The 23,943-nt window shown below is 37.9% G+C and overlaps 1 protein-coding gene across 1 annotated transcript in view; it reads left to right on the top strand.

The window, feature by feature from the left end:
- The window catches only part of Hmcn1 (hemicentin 1), a 450,870-nt gene that overhangs the window by 257,386 nt on the left and 169,541 nt on the right, over positions 1-23,943 (top strand). The window contains exons 31-39 of the mRNA XM_060364433.1: positions 1,978-2,256; positions 2,764-3,045; positions 3,694-3,802; positions 4,653-4,822; positions 5,824-5,978; positions 9,805-9,928; positions 20,907-21,008; positions 21,796-21,972; positions 22,977-23,128. Coding sequence (XP_060220416.1) covers positions 1,978-2,256; positions 2,764-3,045; positions 3,694-3,802; positions 4,653-4,822; positions 5,824-5,978; positions 9,805-9,928; positions 20,907-21,008; positions 21,796-21,972; positions 22,977-23,128 — 1,550 coding nt within the window. The remainder of the gene's footprint in view (positions 1-1,977; positions 2,257-2,763; positions 3,046-3,693; positions 3,803-4,652; positions 4,823-5,823; positions 5,979-9,804; positions 9,929-20,906; positions 21,009-21,795; positions 21,973-22,976; positions 23,129-23,943) is intronic.

Here is a 23,943-nt window from a genome sequence, read left to right as displayed (position 1 = left end):
AAATCTTAGCAAATTCCACTTCAATTGGTGTTGCTTAAACTTCACTGGGCCTATTTTTTTCTTCAATATTCATTCTGCATAGGTTGTTCTTAGAAACTAAGCCTTCACTTTGTCAAACTTTGCATGACTTCCCCAAATAAGCCAGAACAGCTCAGTATTGGTACCATCTGTCAGTGTGTCAAAGGCATGAATATTCGACAGAATAAATTGCCCTTTAAAGCTGACAGGATTCATGTTGATCCCAGACTCATCAGGTTCTCATTTATTCTCACTGAAGAGCTGGCTGTCATCAACAGACTGATCTTCTCTAGATATATCTCTTCAGCTGCTGTACTAATAATTAATTTAAGTATATCACCATTGGGAAATGGCCTTCTTTTTCTGGCTAACAAGCCACTTAAAACTTTCTTTGTTGCAGTCTCTCGTTTTTTAATGTTTTGATTTTATTGTAAAGAAACTATTATGATGAAACATCCCATTTTTCATATCCTAATGTTTCAATTAGAAATATCGGAAAGAGTACTTAGTTTGTTAATGCTTATGCTTTAAGAGATGTAATATAATCCAAGTAATGCTCTGCCCTTTAATTTTATAATAAAAGAGGTCCACATCGTGCTGTGCTACTCCCTTTTCTTCCTGTTTTTTCATGAGAGCTATGCACTGATGATAAAATAAAACATTGTAATATTGTTATTTGCACTGCTCCTGAAACACTGTGAAGACACAGGTATATCATGAGGTTTATGATAAGCTGAGCAGCAGTAGAAGCAACGAGCACCCCACATGACTAACTATTTGGGACTGCTTTGTCACTGTTCAGTGATAGTAGCCATGGCCAACACACAGATGAATGAGTATGACTTTTCCCACAAACCAGTCACCCCCTGGGCTGCCTGAACGTTGGTAGTCCTTAACTTTAAAATAAGTGTCTTTGTAGGAAAATAATCCTGCTATCAAATTCACCCCTAAATATTGTAGGCCATGACTTAGATTGTGTGCTGGAGAAAATATCTGTCACTCTGAATTAATTTGTAGAAAGATTACTAGAAAATGTGAAGCGACTCTGTCAGCACCAGAATTTTTTTTTTCCCAATAAGTATCTTTTCCATTAAAAGAATCCAGGGTTCCTTGGAGAAATAGTTAACTCTAGAGATGTACAGGATTATATAAGATAAACTCTGAATGTATAGTAGGATCACAAATTAAGGAAATGCAAAAATAAAATAAAATGAAATGCATATGTTATAGGAGAAAACTAAGAGAGCTCTGGTATTCTCTCTCAATATCCAGAGCCCTAGGCTAAAGACAAGAAGGACACTCTAGGGAATATTCTTTTCTAAGCTGTTAAAAATGATTACAACTGTATTGAGGCACTCAACTGTAGCCATTTGATTTCTTTCAAATTGTTGCAATTGTAGCAGTGACTTTACAAGGGTCAAGATGCAAATATGTAGCTGAGATTGAGCAATTTAGGGTATTGTTTTCCAAAAACCGGCAGTCCTCAGTGGCCTGAATGAATGAATGGACTCCTGGCAGTTACAAACCAACACTAACCAGAATGAACAGACCCCACAGCTGCTGCCAGTACTCAGAGGCAAACCTTCTTTACTTTAGGAGAGGAGAGCGTAGGAGCATGCCTTGGCATGATTTTTGAACGTAATGTGCCCGATTTAAGCGAGGCTTTGATTTGTGTTGCTTTGTTTGTTGATGCTAACTTGCTTGGCTACTCTAATATGATCTGTCACATGAGCTACTGAAACTGAAGCTGTGACTTTCCTGTTTTCCTGAAAGCTGGAACCAGAAAGAAAAGTGGTAGAGACTGTGTGGACCAGAGAGCCAAGTAATCACCTGTAAATGACCACAGACTTCCTGTCATTAATAAGCACTTACTAGCACTTACTAGAAATGTGGGCAACCGTAGCATTTACTGTCATGATGCTGATGCTAAACTTGAGTCTGTTTTGAAATCTTTTGTAGTCCCGCCCAGCATTAAAGGAGGAAATGTGACCACAGAAATATCATCACTGCTCAACAGCATAGTTAAGCTGGAATGTGAGACACGGGGGCTTCCAGTGCCTGCCATTACTTGGTATAAGGACGGCCAGGTAGTCATATCCAGCCCACAAGCACTTTATATTGATAAGGGACAGTTTCTTCACATTCCAAGAGCTCAGGTCTCCGATTCAGCAACATATACGTGCCATGTATCCAACGTTGCCGGAACAGCAGAAAAATCATTCCATGTTGACATCTATGGTAAGGATTCATAGAAACCTTAACTGAGTGCCTTGCTAATATCTTTCTAGCTTATTCACTAACACAACATTGGTGGGAGGTTTTTTTTTTTTCACTGTATATAGATAAGAATTGGAAGAATTTCTTATAAATTTGAAAAAATAATTTACAAAAGCTAAGGTTAGCAAAACAAAGTTTATTCCTTTAGCCAACCTTTACGCTTAGAACTTGGAGCATCTCTTTGACTTGGTTCTTAGCAATAAGAGAAAATGGTTGTTGGGATTATGATCATTCTCTGATCTTTGCTTTTTGTTAGCCCAACAGTCCATAGCATGCCAGAGTAAATACAATAGTTGTAGATCAGCTGAACCGAGAAATTCTTCCCTAACCAACTTAGAGGGAAACAAGCATGTAGGAAGTGTCTGGGATCAAAGTATATAAGAAAAAGTTTTCACTTTATTTGCTTAAGATGTTCTTTTATGACAGGGAAAAGAATTGCCTGAAATGTTGCTATTTTTTTCTTCATAGTTCCTCCAGTAATTGAAGGTGACTTGACCACGCCTTCAAATAAGCAAGTTGTTATTGGTCAATCACTGATCCTGGAGTGTAAAGCTGCTGGAAACCCCCTTCCTACCCTTACTTGGTTAAAAGATGGTGTACCTGTGAAAGCCAGCGACAACATCCGCATAGAAGCTGGTGGAAAGAAACTCGAAATCTTGAGTGCCCTAGAAGTTGATCGGGGACAGTACGTATGTGTGGCCACCAGTGTGGCAGGAGAGAGGGAAATCAAATACGAAGTTGATGTCTTAGGTAAGCAAGGATGCCAGTGCCTGGATTGTCAGCTCACAGTTCTGGGTTATCAAACACATTTGGGTTGTATAGTAATAATGCAATCGAAATTCATTGTGGTGGGCTTTTCAAGTCTATCCAGTGGTGAGATTCTCAGTCGAGTTCCGTTATTGGAATTTCATGCAACTCTCCCATTGATTTTGATGAATGTGCTTTGCTCTTGCAAGGGCACCCTCATACCTCTACACACCACTGGTTGCCGCATTCTCAATGTGCTCTGTCATCATAAGCACGGTGTCAGACCCCAGAAAACAGTCTCTGGATCTCGGGAGATCATCTTGAAACCTTGAGACTCTATAATTTCACCCAGAAGATTCTTAAGTGGGTGTTATTATGAAAATAAACATTATAAACCGTGGATAAACTTTACATTAGCATCTATGGCACTGTGGTGTGTGGCAGAGAAAGGTCCCCAGTGACAGAAGTGCATTCATAGTGGCAAGGACTTATTGTAAAATGCGTTTATAACCTCAAATCACCTTGAGTATTGAACTCCTGTGAAAAATATAAAAATTTTAAGCTACTACTTTGAATTGTTTGATGTCAGGGTGGATTCCCTCCTCTGGATATTTCTTTGCCTGCTCTACATTCTGTCTTTTTTCTTTCTAGTCCCACCAGCTATAGAAGGAGGAGATGAAACATCTTACTTCATCGTGATGGCAAATAACTTATTGGAGCTAGATTGCCAGGTTACAGGCTCTCCCTCACCAACTATCATGTAAGCGTTTTGGTATGTCTTCTAAATACCTATCACTTTTTAATTCAAGTGTTTTGGAGTTGTTCTGAGAGATTTTGACGGTGAGGAGTGCCAAATGAAAAGCATATTCCTCTTTGAAAAGATATAATGTATATATATATATATATATATATATATATATATATATATACATGCCAGCTGCTACTTGGTCCTCAAAAAGCACACATATTGGTACAACTGGAGAATATCTCATGTTATTTTAGAACTTATTTTTTAGTCAGAATATATATATTAGCAAGCACTTTTAACATGAGACCTCCCTGGGGCACTGACTATTAGATATAAAGGATAGAACAGGGATATTAAGGAAACGGGAGAGTAGGCATGCTCACACTGCTGCCCAGTTTTCCCCTTCCTGCATTCCCAAAGCACTATTGAATATACGATTTACAATTCCAAAATAAGATGAGGCATACAAAAGAAGAATTGGTTGACTGTGGTTCACACATTATAAAGTGATAATCCACACAATTATAAAACACTATCTATGATTTCAGTAAACACTGAAAGCTCATTTGCATCTTGCTGGTTAATAGTATTTAAATATTACAGTGAACAGTTTCATTTGTTCCTTTCTGCAACCTAAACTTACTAGAAAGATAACAAACTCATTATAGAGTTCTTGAGCTCCAAGTGTATGTCAGCCTCCCTGGGAGACTATGTTTCCCTCTTCTCTTCTCCATCTTACTTTATCATAACTGATTAAGAGATTAGGTGAATGCATAGCAGAGAATAGATGTAACAAACATAACCTCTAGAAAAATGTTTATGTACAATATGTGTCTCGATTTCTCTTTGCCTTCTTGTATAGGTGGCTAAAAGGAGGTCAGTTAATTGATGAAAGAGATGGATTCAAGATTTTACTAAATGGACGCAAACTGGTTATTACTCAGGCTCAAGTGTCAGATACAGGCCTGTACCAATGTGTGGCAACGAACACTGCAGGGGACCGCAGGAAGGAGTTTGAAGTGATGGTTCATGGTATGCTGAAGAAGGGATGGTTGCATGCATTTGAAACTATCCTGGGACTTATTCATCATCTAATTCAGAGAGAAGCAGAGTCATCTGGAAAAATCTCGAGTTGTGTAAAGTAGTGTGAAAGGGCAGCTGTAGTTAAATCATGGCAGATTTACATTATTTTCCTGATGCAGAGACTCACCCAAAGTATTGTGTAAATTTGACTAGACCAAAATTAAATATTAGCGAGTGTATTCTAAATGGAGTCAAAGGGTAAAAAGGGAGATAGAATACGATAGAAAAGGAAGGCAGCAACTTCCAAGTAAATGGGGTTATGTCAACCGTTAAGGACTTGACCCAAACAGGAATGATTATAAACTGTGTTTTGCAGAAGCAAGGCTTGGGGTATAATTGCAGGATCCAGGAACATAAGTGCATTCACAGCACTGGCACAATAAGGTTATGACCATGATCTAATGACAAGAATAAACCTCTGCCAGGGCATTATGTGTCCCACTTGCCAGCAGAACTTGAGAAGGAAAGGACTGGGACCATTTGGCATGCACAGGAGACGAGTCTGTGAACATTGTCTACATCCTTCCCTCTGGCTCTGTAGACTCGCTTTTAAATTGCATTTTTCCATGTCCCGCTATGGAGCACAGACAAATCTAGTCCCCAGTCTCAATTCAAGATTCTTGACAGAGAACTAACTGGCAAGGCCAGCTTCAATCACCTTATGACCCCAGGTTCTGTCAGCCTTACTTGGGACAAAGCCATATACATAAATACTGTTTGAATATGGAACTAGTTTAATGAGGTCACTTCAGAGAAATGGATGGTCATTATCAACTGGGAAAATAAGCCAATAGGCATGAGCCAGATATACATGGTAGGTTGCAGTAACCATATGGACATTTTGGCTATTTGAATAATTAAGACTCAGTTAAGAATGAGTGCCTCACACATCCTTTTAGGTCTGTGATTTATTGTGCTTTTCACTCTTTCCCATCCTTCTTTTCATCTAGTTCCTCCAACAATCAAGTCCTCAGACCTTCCTGAGCAGACTGTGGTGAGACATAAGACAGTCACCTTGCAGTGCGTAGCCAATGGCATTCCAAACCCATCCATTACATGGCTAAAGGATGACCAGCCTGTGAACACTGCTCAAGGAAACCTCAGAGTGAGTATGAGACATTGAGCCCACATTAAGACAGCTATGTAGGTCTGGCTAGTCGTAGTAGCATCCCATTCTTTTTTGGTTATAGATTTTTTTTTCTAGCCAGGCATGGAGTCACATGCCTTTATCCCCAGTACTTGGCAGGCAGAGGCAGGCAGGTCTCTCTGTGAGCTCAAGGTTGGTTTACAAAGTGAGTTCCAGGACAGCCAGGGTGGTTATACAGAGAAACAAACAAACAAACAAACAAAAAAGATTATCCTAGAGGGCAGATTTGGGGAAAATTTGATTAAAATTTGTTTTCTTTCATTTCTGTTTTGTTTTGTTGAAAACAGAGTTTCTCTGTGTAGTCTTGGCTGTCCTGGACTTGCTTTGTGGACCAGCCTGCCCTCCAGCTCAGAGCGATCCTTCTGCCTTTGCTTCCCTGAGTACTGGGATTATAGGCCTGAGGCACCATGCTCAGCTTTTTCATTTCTTTTTTTCGTATTTTAGAAATTCATCTTTTACTAATAATTTTTATTTTTTATATTAATCACAGATTTTTACTTTGTATCCCAGCCGTAGCCTCCCTCCCTCATTCGCTTTTTTATTTCTTAATGAAATTAAATAATCTTACTGAGAGAGAATTTAGTATAGGAGTTTTTGTGATTATTTTGATTTATGCCTTCAAACTTATAAATGAATAAAAATCATTTCTGTCTCACAGGCTGACTGTGCCTTCTGGGATTTTTTAAATTTTAGTAAATGTCTAAAGAATTAGAAACTAGGTGAACAGATGACTAGATGACAGAATTCTAAGCCAGATAACCTAACTGATGTACTTAAATATCAGAAATAGCTAGACCTGGTGGAATAGGCGAGTAAACTCAGCGATTTGGGAGGCTCAAGCAGGGAGACTGTTGTTCAGGCTTACCTTGGCTACAGAGCAAGTTTGAGCCTGCTCTAAGCAACTGGGTGAATCCCCGTGTCAAAGTAACAACATACAGAAAGAGCTAGAGATGCTGCTCAGTGATCAGTGATTGCAAGGCCCTAGTTTCAATCCCCATTACCGTGAAAAAGTACTGAGTTAATATATTTTTCTAGTAGGACCAAGTTAATTGGTTAATGGTATCTTGAATTTTACTTTTTCAATATGAAATATGCCTTGAGATTTTCCCTACGATAAATGATACAGATATCTGTTTACTTATTAATTCTGACATTTGGGAGAACTAAACTCACATATCTATACAAAAGAAAAACTGAATACACCGACTTCAAATAGAGTGCAGGTAAATGGTTGCTTATCTCAGAAACAAAGATTTATTGGCTGGTCACACAAAGAGAATTTAAAATATAATGCCTCTATTAAAGGGGCAATATGGAGCGATACAGAATGTCTGAGGAAAGTCTTTGAGCAGAATTCTGAGGAATGCATAGAATCAAGAAATGAGCACTGCAGAGAATGTATGTGCAGGCAAACTCATTAAGGAGAGTGCCCTCCCTCTCAGGGCTCTGAAAGCAAGGCAGAAGTCTGAGGAAGAGAGGAAAAGGGGAGGGAATGTTGGCATACAGCAGCAGTGGAGAGTATAATAACCACTCACAGGTTACCAATTACCTTATCGTTACAAAGGCAATTGGGGGATTACAGAGTTAAGAAAGGAGTGGCATGACCAGGTTTACATTTTAAGTATAGATATGCACTACTTAAAAATGGGGATATATAGAAAGAAAGACATCATTCAGCATTTTACTGCTGAATATACTCTGTTGTACAGTTGTACACTTTCACAGACCCAGATGGCATAGTCTGGGGTACATCTGGGTGAGAGAGTACATGTCATTGTCTACATGGTCTGTCATTGGCCAAATCACTGCTGAATGCTACATGACTGAAATTACTTGGACCCTTTCTGAAAAAGTAAGTTGGTGAGCCAGAGTATATATGTAAAACCAGTTAGAAAAAAAAATTTCATTTCTCTAGGAGACAGAGGTAGAAATTTGTTACCTTATGCTAGTTGCAGAAAGGAGGATAATTTGATACAATAGTTGAGAACTTGAAGATTGATGAAGGATAGTCTATGAAAGATGAGAGAGACAGGAGTGTGTAAGGAAAACTCCTGAGTCTCTAAACAACATAATTACATGGATGATGCTGACCACCAGTGAGATGGGACATTCTGGAAAAGCATGATGGAAAGTGCCGTGATTTTAACTTCAGGCTTCTGGAGTTCCCAGCAGTTGAGATACACTGGTGGAGATGTCAGTAGGCCATTGTATCTTGTCACAGAGATCAACAGAATGAAAAGGCTAGAACTGTTGGCACTGTTTCTATTTCAAACTTTGGGCACAAGTAAGAAGAGAATGAAAGGGAAAGATGAGAGAAGATCAAGCAAGTGCAGAGTATCAAGAAGTTGTGACATTAGAAGCCAGGTACACAATTGTAAGGGGGAGGGGGGACAATGAATGTATGAATGTTCTGTTTAGCATGATTGTACAGCTTGGCTGGAAAATAGGTTAACTGGGAATTCACTTGGGATCATGGAGAGATCATTTGGGGTCGGAATGTGGTGAGCCTGGAGGGCTAGGCTCAGTTCAGATTTCCTCCTGGGCAAAGTGGGGAGCCATGAATGAGGTTTGAAAGTAGACTGGAGGAAGGATCAAATTTCCATCTTAAATAATTTATTCTGGCAACAGTGTGCAAGACATTAACAACGGGGGAGGTTGGAGACACTGGAACATCAGTTAAGAAGCCATCATAATCCCACAGTGGTGGTGGAAGTGGAAAACAGGATCCGAGACGCATGGCTGTGGTATAATTAATAGAAGTCAAAGTGGGCGCCAAAACCTGGATGACTGGAAAAATCATGGGTGTCATTAAGCAAGACTGGGAAAATGCAGTGATAAGTCAGTTTTAGGAATACGAGGGAATAATTTACGAACTTAGTGTTAGACAGTTCACATGTTAACGTGTCTTAGAACTATGAGTGTGGAGCTCAGGAGACCAGTGAAGGCTGTAAATTCAGGTGTGTGCTTCAGGTTTTTCACCAAAGTTATGTGATTGGATGAAAACTCCAGAGAGTTACATTTCCTGTTTGTGAAACAGAAAGAGAAAGCAGTTTTTTAAAGTAATGTCCTAGGAGAGCCTGAGGGTAAGGCTGGAGGAATCTCTTTAATGCCCAGTGAGTTCAGGCACTCAGGACACCAATGCTGTGGATGGTAAGAGAGACTATATATTTAACTGCAGAGACTCCTGGGCAATGTGGTTGGATGCTATTGGTGACTTTGGAATAATGAGTTTTAAATAATGACCTCTGATTCACCACTTTCAAAGTTGCAGAGACCTGGTTGCGATGGATTTAAGAGAGGAATGAAGAGAAAGAATTTATCGGCATTCCTATTTTTCATATTTTATAACTTTTACAGTTTTTCTGGCCCCTGTGACAATTTCATCAAAAAGTATTGTTGCCTTAAAACCATTTATGATGTGTTACATAAGTGTGGTCATGGCCTTTCTTCTTCTTTTTTTTTTTTTTTTTTTTTCTGAGAGTTTAAATTTCATCACATGCTTTACAGTCCAGTCTTATTCAATGGGGGTTTATGACTATACCAGCAGGCCAGCCTTAAGTTTTTTTTTTGTGTGTGTCGTCTACAAATGGATAAAAATATGTTCTTTTAAAATCAAATCAGCCTATTTTAGTATGTGTAATGAAGTGATCTGGCTCTCAGATATCGAGTTAAGGAAGATATAAAACTACAATTAAACATTGTACATTTTAATTAACTTTTCTATCTCAGTGAATGTTTTAATATCCAAACATAAAATACTGCCATACTTTCTGTTCCCAATTAGATACAGTCTTCTGGTAGAGTTCTACAAATTGCCAAGGCTCTTTTGGAGGACGCTGGCAGGTACACGTGTGTGGCTACCAATGCAGCTGGAGAAGCACAGCAGCACATTCAATTACATGTGCATGGTAAAAGCATATTTATGGCTCTCTCTTGTACGTGTGTATGCATGTGTGGGAATGCATGCAGAAAGGTATGTGCACATATGTGCACAGGTCAACTGCCATTGTCATTTCTCTATGCCATCCACCTTATGCTGCTTTTAATTTAGGTATTTAAGGTTTTTGAGAATTTAATATGTAAATCTTATATTCATATCAATATACCCCACCCTCTCCTACCCTCAACTCTTCCTGTTTCCTCCCACTCCCTCCTAACCTCTTATACAGTTATTGTTCAGCACATATGCATATAGTTCATTTAATGTGGCTTTTATTTATCTACTATTGCTCTTTTCCTAACCTGCCTTGTTATTGAGCTAGGGTCTCTCGCCTGGCCTGGTACTTGCTGATTAGGTTAGGCTGGCCAGCCCTGGAGATCTGCTTCTCTCTACCTCTCAAGCAGTGGGATTACAGGCAGTAACTAGCATTCCTACCTTTATGACTGTCCTTCTTTAATGGGTGGTAGGGAAGCATAAGAGAAAAGGGAACACATAGTTCTATGACCTGCAATTGTAGAAAGAAAATGGTTAGTTTCACCTCTATGGAAAAAAAAAAAAACTGTATAGTTCAGTTGCTTATAAATGTCTGCAGATTTTAGGTTGTTATATAGGACGCTTATATTTTTATGTGTGTGCTTATATTTTATGTGTGTGTGCTTATGTTTTATGTGTGTGTTGTGCACATTGTATGGAAGCACATGTGTGCGTGTGCACACACACATACCTGTTGTAAATATGTGGAAGCACAAAATTGATAGTAGGTTTGTTCTCAGTTGCTCGGCACTTTATTTGTTGAGATTTATGTCTTGCTGAACCCAGAGCATGCCACCTAGGCTGGTCTGGCTAGCCAGTTTGCTCTGTAGATTCCGGGTCAGTTCTGCTCTGGGATACCCATAGGCTGCCGCTTCCATCCAGCTTTTTACGTGGATTCTGCAACCCAAACTCAGTTCCTCATCTAGCATGGCAAGTTCTTTATCCCCCTGAGCCCCTCTCTGTGTTCTCTGGTGCTTTAAAACGATTCTTATCACTTTAATTAACAATCTTCTACGGAAGATTTTGTTGGAAAGGATGAACTTTTAGGGTTGAGCCTCAACCTCATCTACAATTTTCTTGCACAGTTTTCATTTTGTCCGTTGGAGCTGCCCTTGACTCTAAATCTTCTCCTGTGTTCTTTCACAAAGTTTCTGGGTGGTTGTGGAGCACACCATCAACATCACAGCTTTACCATAAACTTGGAAGACATAAGACTTTCAATAGAAGGCTTTGGTTTTCTGGAGGTTTATCAGAACAAGGTCTGAACTTCTGTAGAAGTTCTGTGACATCTCCATGTACACGTTATTCACTTTGTTTTATGCAAAGTTTTGTACAACTTTTTATTTCTTTAGATGTTCATTTATCCGTAGATTCATTCCACATTTACTGAGAAATATGGCCGAGAATAACATCCCGGGATCTAACTTAATTTTAGGTACACAAAGGTAGTTGAAATATTTTGACATATGAAAGAAGAAACTGAATGATTTTAAAATTCCAACGGGACATTAAATTCTTCTAATTTGCTTCTTTGCATATTTTCTTTGATTTGAATGAGACAGTGAAAATATTTTGTTCCTTAAATGTTTCCCATAAACCAATTTATTCTGTCCATGGTTCATCAAATAGGGACACCCAGCATGAACATATTTTCACATATAAACATGTTCCTAAAGAGTAATTAATTTGAAAGACAATATGAAAAAGTGACCATTTGGAACTGGCTCCTTATCCTTGAGAGGCTGAGAACTTACACTACTATCCTCCTGGCCGCCTTTCTTCTCTGCTTTGCATAGGTCTGTCCCTGTCATCTCAGCATTGTTTGACAGCTGTCTGCAGCAACTCTCCAAGTTCCCACTTGCATCTAAGAGTTGCCAGATTGTGTGCTTCCCGTAGCCATTCCTTCCCTGAAGTGCCTTTTGCCCTCCTGGCACATTAAAATTGCAGCTTCCAGCACACAGCCTCAGTTCCTCTCAGTGTCTCTGATTCCATTGCTCTTCTCACGAGTATTTGGACAAATACTGAGTCAAATATTAAAGTCTCCTATAGAGCTTTGTCAGTATGCTCCAGAAAGTCTGAAAACTAGAGTCCCAGAAAGAAATTAAATACTTCATCAAGTAAGAACACAGTGAAACCCATTATTATGTATGCTAACAAAAACATTTATTTAAAGTATAATAATACAAGTCTGTAGATGTATGGTCTGAAGATGTTAGGAAAGTGTCAGCTGTCGGAAGACACAGTTTGGGGGCACATCTACGTGGAAAGTCATCAAAGAGAAGGGAAGCAAGTGGAAAACATCTGAATTCATGTGCAGAGAAAGAGAAACAGAGCTTAGTTACAAAACAGGCTTAGTGAAGATTGCCAAATGAGATGGAGAACATGGCGCTGTCTCCTTCCCACAAATCACAGTATAGAGGTAAGATAGAGCAAAAGCTTAAAGCACTCCATCTGCTGTGATAGCCATTTGTCTGGATAACAGCTCATCTCCCTGAGAGGAGAATACTGATGAAGTGGGTTTGTGATGATTAACCTGGAGGAAGTGGTTGGCTACGTGTTTGTGCCTGGAATCTGGACAAAAGCTGTGTCTCCTTTTGGCGCCGAGGACAGCAGTGTCCCATTGGAAGCCTGAGGCTCTAACCTTGAATCTGTCTTCTCCCATGCAAATATTACTACTCATGATGATAATTAGAAATGTGAAAATATAGGGATTTCTAAGAAATTGATTAATTAAAGACTTTGAATAGACCTCAAAGGTTGAGAGGACAATCTAGTGAAATGTGAAGAAGTATATAAAATAGGTTTTGAAAGAAATTACTTAAAGATGCACATATTGAAACAATTGTGTATTATTTGGACTTGGGCTCTCCAATTACTATACATGCAAATTTGATTTCATAAAGAACTCAGTTATAGAAGTTAATAGGAATACTGGAGAAATGATACTCTTTCTAGTCTTACTGTCTGAGTGCTACAAAATATTATATACAACTTTTATGATAACTAATTGAAAGAATTGAGAACAAATATAGAAAAGCAATTATTTAGTTCCATTCCATTATTAACTTATATAACAAAACCAGCGATCACATTTAGTTAAAGTTTGTTTAGTCAGTCTTTACAAATAGGCATTGCATTCTGAAAATAGTCATTTATTACAGTTGTCACATGAAATGTTCAATCTGCAATACTCAGTATTCCAATTTCTTATAAAAATATTTTAGATAATTATATTCTTCTCCATCACTGTAAAACAAAATTAACAAGAGTTGAAGTAAGTTCAGAGAGATGCATGATCTCCTGGACTAGATCACTAAGCCATGACCAGGAGAAGGATATTCTCATGGAATTTTCCAGGGAAGGATTCTGTCTGTTATAAACAGCAGGAATACTCAGTAGGTGGTCCTTTTTTTGATCATCAAAAGTTTCATAATTCTGGAAGTTTTTGTTCTCTAGACCAAACTATGAAGTTATATCTAAACCTCAAATATTTGCCAAGTGAGACAGATGTTTCTACAAACAAGTAGTTATTTGAGGTCTAATAACTCAAGCATTCATTTCATCTGCACATAATTAATTCCTATGGAAGAAAAATCAGCCAAGGTGATACACCCAGAAGAAATATAATGTTGTAGTATAAAAGGATGGGCTTCAAATTTGGGTCTGATATTGTCACTTAATGTCTGTTAGACACTAAGCTTAGATGTGAATCTTCTTAAAGCTAAGAGCCCTCATCTGTAAGGTAGGAGAGATGAGTAGTCACAAGGGTTGTTTGAGGTTTCAGTGAAAGACAACACATGAAAGTCTTAGCTTGGTGCCTGTCCTCAAGTCAGCATCTGTAAATGGTAGCCTGAGGACTGTTTTTGGCAAAACACATGTTTGGCTCCTGGCCCTTCTCACTGTACTCTTTTTAATAAATATGCTAAAGGCCTGCTGCCTTTCGCCTTGGCTGGGAACCCTCTTCTGTCTGTATTAGTTGTCTCATAAAAACATTAGGATGACTCCTTATTTTTATTTTATATTTTAAAAGTATTTACTTGGCTAACATCTGCTAACACCCACTCAAACAAGGTTTCTCTATCATTTCTGTGTTGTGTTTAATAGCTTCTCTGTGGCCTAGCGGAGACTTGGGAATGTTCTAGGGAACTGTTTTGTTGCTTTCTTCATGGCCAAGTTGAGGTCATGATTCTGCTGAACTATGTTTTCAGCGAGGATTAATTTATTTCCACTATTTTCAAATATCAGTGGATAGGGTTGATTAGCTCACAAAAATCACCTTTGCATCAGTCTTAACTATTCACACTTAACCAGGATTTGACATAGTCAGTTTATGCCCCAAATGATGTTTCAAGAAGGTGCTGTGGTTTTGGCATGATGTGTACATGCAGTTTTTGGAAGAAGAAATGAATGAAAACAGTAAAATGAGTAGCACTCACCCTCCTGCCTAGGGAATTCATACATCTTACTGTTGGCGTGAGATTTTTGTCTCCTTATTAATGACATACACAGAACAGTGACCTCCTCAATGAAAACTTTGTAGCATTTAAAAATGCTACAGAAGAATCATTTATTTATGTTGTATTTACTTTTATCTCCAATATTGGGTAAAAGCATTGGGTTTTCCATATAGATAGTGTATGGAGTTTTGATATCCCTCTCTGTCACTAAAGGTCATGAATCATCACAACCTTCTGTGGACAGGCTTATTCTTTTTGGGCATATAATCAGACAAGATCAGGATGTTCAGGATGGACTGGCTCTAGACAAAAATAATCCCCTCAAAAATTTGGGGGATTTCTGAGTCATTTGCTTCTTGTTAGTCTGGGGTGCTAACCACACCCAAATAGCACACCTGGATGTGTGTGTTGTGTGTGTTTGTGTGCATGGTACAGGCATACATATGTGCAAGTGTGACTCCCTACATGCCCAGCAGTAAACTTCAGATATCTTCCTTGTTTGTTGCCACTTTATTTTTATGTGTTATTCAAAGTAAGATATTGATTTCTGGAACTTTTAATGACAGTATTTTCTTTTCATGTTTGGACTCTGTTGTTACATATATACATACATATATACATATACATAAATACATAATTAGCATGTGTTTTTAAAGCAAAGTTAGAGTTTATTGTGAGAATATTTTGATATAGCCATAAGCCTGGGTAAAAATAAAAGAAAAGAGACAGCTCAGGAGGTAAGGTTCTCTGGAGACACCTATGGTACATTTCCTTAGGATATATATTTTAGTGTATCCTCTGAGGGTTATAATTAACATCTAAATGAATAATAATCTTTTCAAGCATAATAATGTTTTCAATTAATAGCTTCAAATTTAGTGTGTATGATTTTTGTTTTCATGTAGCTCTTTTTTTTCTTCCCCTTCCGTTAGGTTGATGTCCTTATATCTTTTTTTCACCATCTGTTAGTCAACCTAATTTACAGTTATTGTTCCATGCTATTTTCTTTCAAATCAATTAGAAAAGAAAACCCTCCAAATTTATTTTTCACTATCTTTTAACCTTATCTGTCTTGTCACTTTTACCAGTGTCCCTGATTTGTTCCTGCATATTAATTACCGCACTGAAAATTTTGTTTTAACATTTCTTATGGGAGCTGGGCTAGCACTAACATTTTTGAGTTTTTTGGTTTGCTTACATGGGGAAATCCTAAATGCCAAAGAACAGATTTTCTGGCTAGTGAATTCTCTCAGTTCGGTAATTTGTTAGCCCACTGCCTTCCAAATTTCCAAGTATTTTGATGAGAAATCAGCTGTCTGAGTTGCTGGGGAACCTTGTACATGATAAGACATTTTTTTTTTCCTTATGCTGATTTTAAGATTTTTCTCTTTTGCCTTTGGTTTTAAACAGTTCAGTTATATTATAGGTTTCCTTAATGTTTTTCAAGTTGGAGTTTATTAAACTTATCAAATATGAAAACTAATGTTAAGTTTATCAGATAGGAAAACAAAAGTTCCTCTTCAGCCTTGGGGAAGATTCAGCCATTCAGTTACTCTTCTCTCCTGTTCTCATCTCCCATTATGTTTGATAATGTCCTATACCCGCCCCCCAAAGACTTTTTCTTCTTCCATCTTTCCTATTTCTTCTAAAACTGGGTGATCTCATCTGACCTATCTTCATATCTACTGACTATTTATTCTTCCCGGAAGCTTCTCAAACGTGCTGTTGAATCTTTACTGAATTTTGGAATCCAGGAGTTTCTAGTTACCTTTTAAAATCAATTCTACCTTTTCAGTAGCCCCCTGTGTTTTGTAAAGTGCTATTTTTTCCCTTTCCTTTAGCTCTCCAAGCAAAGCTTCTGTGGTCCTTGGAGAGAGGGGGCTTAGGAACAGGCAGAATAGCTAATGTAAAATGTGGTCTTATAAATCCAATATCTGGACTGCCTAGAAAAGAGAATGTTTCACTTCTTGTTCTGTGGATGGCCATGGTCTATTTTCCCTGCACATCTTAGTTTTGGCAGAAAAGTTGTTTAAAATAACGCAGTGTGACGATTTTTAAAATCCCATCCTTGTGCCTCTGTGGTTCTTGTTGTTGTCACTGCCCAGATGTTTCCGGTTGCTTCTTGTTTATGCAGTGAGTGTGCAGTTACTGACACCAAACTGTCCATATTTTGATTCTGGAAATGGTTACTGTGGGAATTCATCTCTTAAAGGGAATTAAACTGGTAGATAAAATTAAAATTATTGATCAGCTGTATTTAAAGTAGGGACTAGATCCCTGATTACTTGGAAGGAGCCAATGTAATCATGAGGGTCATTAAAGGTAGACTTGTGTATGACAAAAGCCTGATATGACTAGCTTCAATGAAAGATGGAGAAGGCCACAAGCCAAGGAATGCAGATGGCTTCTAGAATTTGGAATACTCAAGGAAACAGCTTCTCCTCTCACACTTCCCCAGAGAGGAATTCCGCTGTGTTGGCACCTTGGTTTGCACCCAAGGAGGCTGTGTTGAACTTCTGACCTGCGATTCTGCATTGCTATAAGCCAGCAAGCTTAGCAAGATTTACTGTAGAGCAACAGAAAGTAAGCTAGTGACCTCTTCTGAACAAAACAAATAAACTCTGTTTATACAAAATTAAAATACCCTGGAGTGAAGTTTTCACTCAGAGAACTCCGAGCCTAGTTAAATAACAACAAACCCTGTCAATGATTCCCAGGGCAAATGATAGCAGCTGACTTGGAATGATAGGCTTTAATTGTTGTATTATTTTATTTCATGGGTTTGGGTGTTTTGCCTCCATGTGTGTCTGTGCCACACACACATGCCTGGAGTTCACAGAGCTAGAAGAGGGTTTAGAATTCTCCGGAACTGAAGTTACAGATGGTTGTGAGCCACCATGTGAATGCCGGGAATGGAACCCAGGGTCCTTTGGAAGAGAAGTCAGTGTTCTCAAAAACGGAGTCATCTCTCCAGCTCCCAAGAGGATTTTTTAATTATCTTCAAATCTATGCTACACACTTTGCTATCCACCCTAATGTTTTCACTGAGAGTGTGAATGATTTGTTTCTGGATTTTGTGTTTTATTCTTTAGACTTATTTTCTTCTCATTTTATGTGTGTGCGTGTGTGTGCTTGGCTGTCACTGCTGTTTGTACACCAATTACATGCCTGGTGCTCTTGGATGTCAAAAAAGAGCCCTGGAATCCTCTGAACTGGAGTTAGGAATATTTACGGGCCACGAGAGGAATGATGGGGCCCAAACCCTCATCCTCTGTGGGAACAAGTGCTCTTTACTGCTGAGCCGTCTCTGAAGCCTAGACTACTTGGTTTCACATTTGGAAGAGTGGGGCTGAGTAGTGAGAATCCAGTCAGTTAAAATGTCACAAGTTCACCATCGTTAATGAGGCTGGCCTTGTTTGTTTTTCTTGATTAAACACTTCACTTCTGAGTGGTTACACATCTTTGGTTAATTTTCTGAATTCTGAAATGGCTTACTTTTGCCAGCTTTTCCAGTGTTATTATTTCTCTCATTGAGGAATGGATTTTCCAAGACCCTCTTCTGTCATTCTTGAAGAAATTCAATCGTTTTTCTTTTGAAGCTCTCTATTGATGTGAGAAGCAGCCAGGCCGCTCCTCAGCCTGCATGCTCCCGATTCCCACCGTAGTGCCTTATTGTAGCAGCTGTGACTGTCAAAGCCTTCAGCAGGCACTTCAGTCCAGAAGGCTTTAAGCAAGTGTTTTAGTGAGTGTGGTAAGGAATGTGCCATCCACTGGCTGTTATTCTTTTTAGAGCTGGAAAACCAAGTCACCATGGCAGCCATGTTCAGAGCTTTGTTCATTCTTGAACACCGTACTGGTAATCAGAGCTCAGTGTGAAAAACAGAAACAGTCATACAGATAAACAGGAAGGGCTGATACACTAAACTACATGAATGCAAAGGGAATTGTAGCAGTGAAGAAGAAGGGAGCTTTGACCTCTAGGAAAACGGGTATCTGTCTGCCTCACAAAGAGATCAACCTCTGATAACAGACTTTATTTTAAAGTTATCGAGTAACTCTGGGTCTAAGTGCCTCCATTTTTTGTTTGTTTTCTTTAGTGTCAGTCTCAGCCTTTTGCTTTATTATCATAAATTAATCATAATACACAAGGAGGCTTTATCCCATAGCCTCTTAGTTTATTATATTGGTCATTTCCTAGATATTGACCTGAAAACTTAGACCAGTTATTTTTATTATAACGTATCTTTTTAAATACATTAATTAGGCTCAAAAGTTTGTTTTGTGGTACCCTTCTGTGGTGACGGCATCAGCTTTTAATATCAGTTGACTTTTTTCTGATTATGTTTTATTTTTTAAACATATACTTTTGTCTTGATTTTATCTTTAATGAGGTTTTATCTTATCTATAGCCTGATGCTTTTATATTGGCTCCTGTTTCTCACAACTCCATTAAGTGTACTATAGTGACCACTGCTTTGTGGCTTAATGCACTAGAGGCATTTGCAAAGAATATATATCCTTCGGTAGCTTCAACTACGTATAAACAAATGTACAAATCTGCATAAGAAATTTCATTTTTATAATCCTTTATAACTTTATTTTTGTTTCACTATACACTTGATTTCTAAGTGTTATTTTAAAGAATTTTGCATTTGTTTAACCCATGGGACATTGTAATTATGAAGGGCTGTTCATGGCTTTTTATAACATTTTAATGAATATGAAGCAAATTGCTTTGTCATACTTAATGATTTTTTTAATACTAACTTGTTACGTATTTGATGCCTAGTTGTTGTCTGGGTATAACTCCATCAAGCTTTTCGTGTTAACACTTTCTCAGAATTGTGTGGTATTTGCCTATGTGTTTGTGGCATGTGGTGTGTGTGTTGTGTATGTGTGTTGCATTAACCTGGAATAAATTGACAAGTACTTGTAACTCAAAGGAAATATTTAAAAACTTAATTTTTAAAAAAAATTTTAAAAAACAACTAACTTTAGCTGAGTTATAACTATAATCCCAGCCCTCGGGGGGCAGAGGCAGGCAGATCTCTGAGTTTGAGACCAGCCTGGTCTACAAATTAAGTTCCAGGACAGCTAAGGGCTGCACAGAGGCACCCTTTCTTGAAAAACAAAACAAATACAACAAACTTCTTTTAGTTAACTAAAAAAAAATAAAAACCAAAAACAAAAAAACCTAATTAATTTGCAAGTTTGTTTGTAGGCTTTTACTCTGGCATTGTATTTCAGTCTGTAAGATGCATTATTTCTGCAAAATCTGAATGCTAATTTATATCAATGATTTCATAGATAGGGTTTCATCTCCGAGCAAGAAGAGACCGTAGGACTCTCCCCCTGGCGCTCTTCCCACAGCCCTCGCCTTATTACTGGGACACGATATTGATGTTCCAAGTTGTTATTTTATAAATTCCTGTTTTCACAAATATAAAATAACAACAACCGAAGTAATGGTGATTGTTTAAAGTTGGAAGGTTTTTTTTTTATAATTTTTAATTTATATAAAAAAGAAAAACCTTATTAGCATACAAAATCATTCTAATTAAAAAAAAACAGTCTTGCCCAAATCAAAGTTGGGTATTTTCAGACATATTTGTTCTTTTATTGAAAGAGATCAAATGGGTAGATTACCAGATTACAAAAGTAATCCATTCTTAGTTTACTCAGTGAACTGAATTTACAAATTATACTTTCAACTTTGTTTCTTTTTTCTTTTATTTTGGGGATTATAATATATTTATATCATTTATCCTTTCCCTGTCCTTCCTTGAAACCCTTCCATATACCTCTCCTTGTTCTCTTTTATATTCATATCCTATTTTTTCAATTGTTGTTACATGCATGTGTGTATATGTGTATGCATAAATGTTTCTAAATATAATCTTCTCAGTCTGTATAATGTTACTTGTGGAAGTGTTTTCGGGGCTGTTTGGTGCTGGATCACCAATTGGTGTCCTCTTCCCTGGAGATGGCTATTTACCTACTCTCTGCACTTCTTAGTTGCCTGTAGTTCTTTGTGTAGGTCAAGGCCTTGTGGGCTTTGCCTCGTTCACACTGGCAGGTTTATTATTGGTGTCCTTGGTCATCTCGTATTTAGGCAGTCATATTGGTCAGACTTTATGAGGGCAGGGCCTGACATTCCTGGGGTACATGACCTCACAGCAAACTCTTTGATCTGCTCAGCTTTCTTTTACTATACCCAAATCTATATCTTAAAGTATTTTCCTGTCTGATCACAGAGAAATAGATGACCCAGAGAATTTTTATAAAATTTTTTATCTGTAATAAAATTTTTTTTTATCTGTTTTTCAATTTTCTTTAGTAGTATACTTAACTTTTGTTCCAAATGACAACATTTATATGAGGAAGAGAGAAACATGTAATTTCCACTGAGAAAACAGTTTCAGTTTAAGGATCACGTTGTATGCTTGGGCTTTGCAGAACCTCCCAGCCTGGACTATGCAGGGAAGATTTTGAATGAGACAGTGGTGGTAAATAACCCCACTCAGTTGGAGTGTAAAGCAGCAGGCAGTCCTGTTCCTGGTATGTTTACTTTGCCTCTTTGCAATTGATCAATGTTTAACATTTCTCAGAGCAGTAACATTTGAATGATAATGTACCAATTTTTAACAAGCAGAAGTGATAGAGTACGTTTCCTAGTGAGAGTATCATTGGGAAGATGATGTTTTTGAACTTTAATGGCCTTTAATTGCATGAAAAATTATTTCTACTTAATTTAGAAACACGAGTTCCTTGATCATCCTGTCTCTATTGTTATCACAAAACTAAGCATTGTATTTGTGGCCATATATTTTGAAAAATATATTGTAAATATTTAAAAGAATATTAATGGAGTTGGATGAACCAAGCTGTTTCTAAATCATAGTCACACTAGTGACCCTGTCACTTTGTTCTGTATCTTCTGATCACTGGTAAGCTGTTCTTGTGAAATGATGATAATGTAAAGACATTAAATTCAGTATTGTAGATAGTAGATGGTTTCGATGTCAATTATTTCATAAGAAATGCACAATAAAATAGAGTAGAATAAAAAGTTTACCATCAAGTAATATTGACATATTAGAAACAATACAGAGAATACCTTTCATTGGTTCAATTCCAGGACTCATTGTTCAGACTCAGTAGTTTTTGTAGAATCTTTGCTAAAAAAAATCAACCCTCGAGAGATATTTAAACGAAGTAAACTCAAACAATAAGTGTAAGAATAAGTCAGTTTTAATAAGATATATCTTAATATATTTACATCAGATTCAACTTAGTATATTGAATTTTGAAGGAAATCTTACTTGTTCTCTCCTTTACCCGTCAGCTATTACGTGGTACAAAGACAACCACCCACTCTCAGGTTCCACGAGTGTAGCCTTCTTGAACAGAGGGCAGATCCTTCATATTGGAAGTACTCAGATCTCAGATTCTGGCATCTACAAATGTGTGGCCATCAACTCTGCTGGAGCTACAGAATTGTTTTATAGTCTGCAAGTTCACGGTAAGTCCTACCTCTCTAAGGTTTGTCCTGGGTTCAAGACACATGTGTAATGGTTATATGGCCTTATAAAGTTCTAACACGACTAATTAACACAAGCATGCTATTAAAGACCCAGTAGTCTGAAACTGGTAAACTTTCTTATTCCTGACACCTATTCAAATGTCCTGTTTTCTCATGCTGTTGAACTTAGACTTTAGATAACTTGTTGAAGTAACCATTGATGGTTTTATAAGCTGATAATGATGCTGTCTTTGATAATGCATTCTAACACTCATGGGTATTAAAATATCTCAAAGAAACATTTTAAGGAGGCATTGATAATTAGAATATGGCAGCATATGCAGTGGAGAAAGGTACATGTGAAGACACACACACTTATGAGAATCAATGATTAAGAATTCTCTCAGGGGTAATGAGATAGCTCTACATGTACAAACATTCCCCTGAACTTGAGTGAAAATGCTCAAAGTGGTAGCACCCACCTACTGTCCCAGCATTTCCCAAGTGGGTGTCAGAGATAAAAAGATCTCTCTCTTAAGCTCAAGGGACACCTAGAATGGAGTACACAGCCTGCGAAAAATAAGAGAGACCCTGCCCCAACAAGGTGGAAGGAGAGAACAGACTCCCCCAAATTGCCCTTTGACCTCCACATACATGCTGTCACATGTGTGCACCAACATATACATACAGATACATGCACGCACACAGGTACATGTACACACACATATACACAATAATAATAATATAAAATTTAAATGTATTATAACACTAAAAACTGATTCCTTGCAACACTTTCTTAACCTCCTCTGCCAAAACGAGACACTGATACTTGCTCTGCATACCATGTGGGATGACTGTGATTAGATATGCGATAAGATGTGAAAGACTTAACTAAAACAAATAAGAAAAAAGCTTACTTGTACAAAAACTATTACGAAATTATGTATGCTTCTCATTATCCTGTGTCGACAACATGCATTACTTTTTTTCTGTTTTTGTTTCAGTGCCTCCTTCAATCTCAGGTAGTAGTTCCATGGTGGAGGTGGTGGTGAATAATCTAGCAAGGTTAGAATGTGAAGCCCGGGGCATTCCTGCCCCTAGTCTGACCTGGCTGAAAGATGGAAGCCCTGTCTCTAGCTTTGCTAATGGAATACAGGTATCTTCCTCCTCCTCCTCCTCCTCCTCCTCCTCCTCCTCCTCCTCCTCCTCCTCCTCCTCCTCCTCCTCTTCTTCTTCTTCTTTATCCTCCTCCTCCTCTTCCTTCTTTTCCTCTTTCTCTTCTTATTTAATGACCTGCATGTTCAACAGGATGCTCAAACTCATGAAGCTGTTGATAAGATTTGGAGAGCAAGAGATAACAAATGTTATTTTCAAAGATTATGTGCACATGTACCCACACATGCCTGTCATAGACACACAACTGAGATTTCAAATACGTATGCTAGAGGTGCAGTATCTAAGAGTTTCTATCCCTCGTGTGATGGTGTTAAGTTAAACCCATTTGCTCTAGAGAGCTGTATTTCCTGCTCATGCCTGCTTCTGCTCCTGGCACAGGGAATGCTCATCAACGAAAAGCACAGGAAATTTCTGGTAGGATTTTGTTTAAATGTCTGGAAATAATGAATCTGTGAGGCACATAAAGGCTACATGTGTCCATAAAAACATCAAAGAGTGAAATAGGGAAAATTATAATGAAGACATTATGAAAAAATGAAATCTGAGTCTCTGAAAAATTTAATAGCAGTACATTGATTTTGAGTTAAAAACACAGAAGCACCCTTGACTCTGAGCTAGAAACACAGAAGCATGTAGACAGACATTCCTTGTTTTATTGGGCTTGCATTTCATTGTCCTTTGCAGATACTGTATGTTTTTTTTTTAATTGAAGCCTTGTGCCAGCTGGGCATTAGATAAGTCTGGCAGCCCCTTTCCAACAGTTCAGATGGTCACTGATGCTTTTAAGCAATAAAA

This window comes from Meriones unguiculatus, chromosome 11, assembly GCF_030254825.1.
Source record: "Meriones unguiculatus strain TT.TT164.6M chromosome 11, Bangor_MerUng_6.1, whole genome shotgun sequence".
In the NCBI taxonomy this organism is placed as follows: domain Eukaryota; kingdom Metazoa; phylum Chordata; class Mammalia; order Rodentia; family Muridae; genus Meriones; species Meriones unguiculatus.
This window is presented reverse-complemented; position numbering and strand designations above follow the sequence as displayed.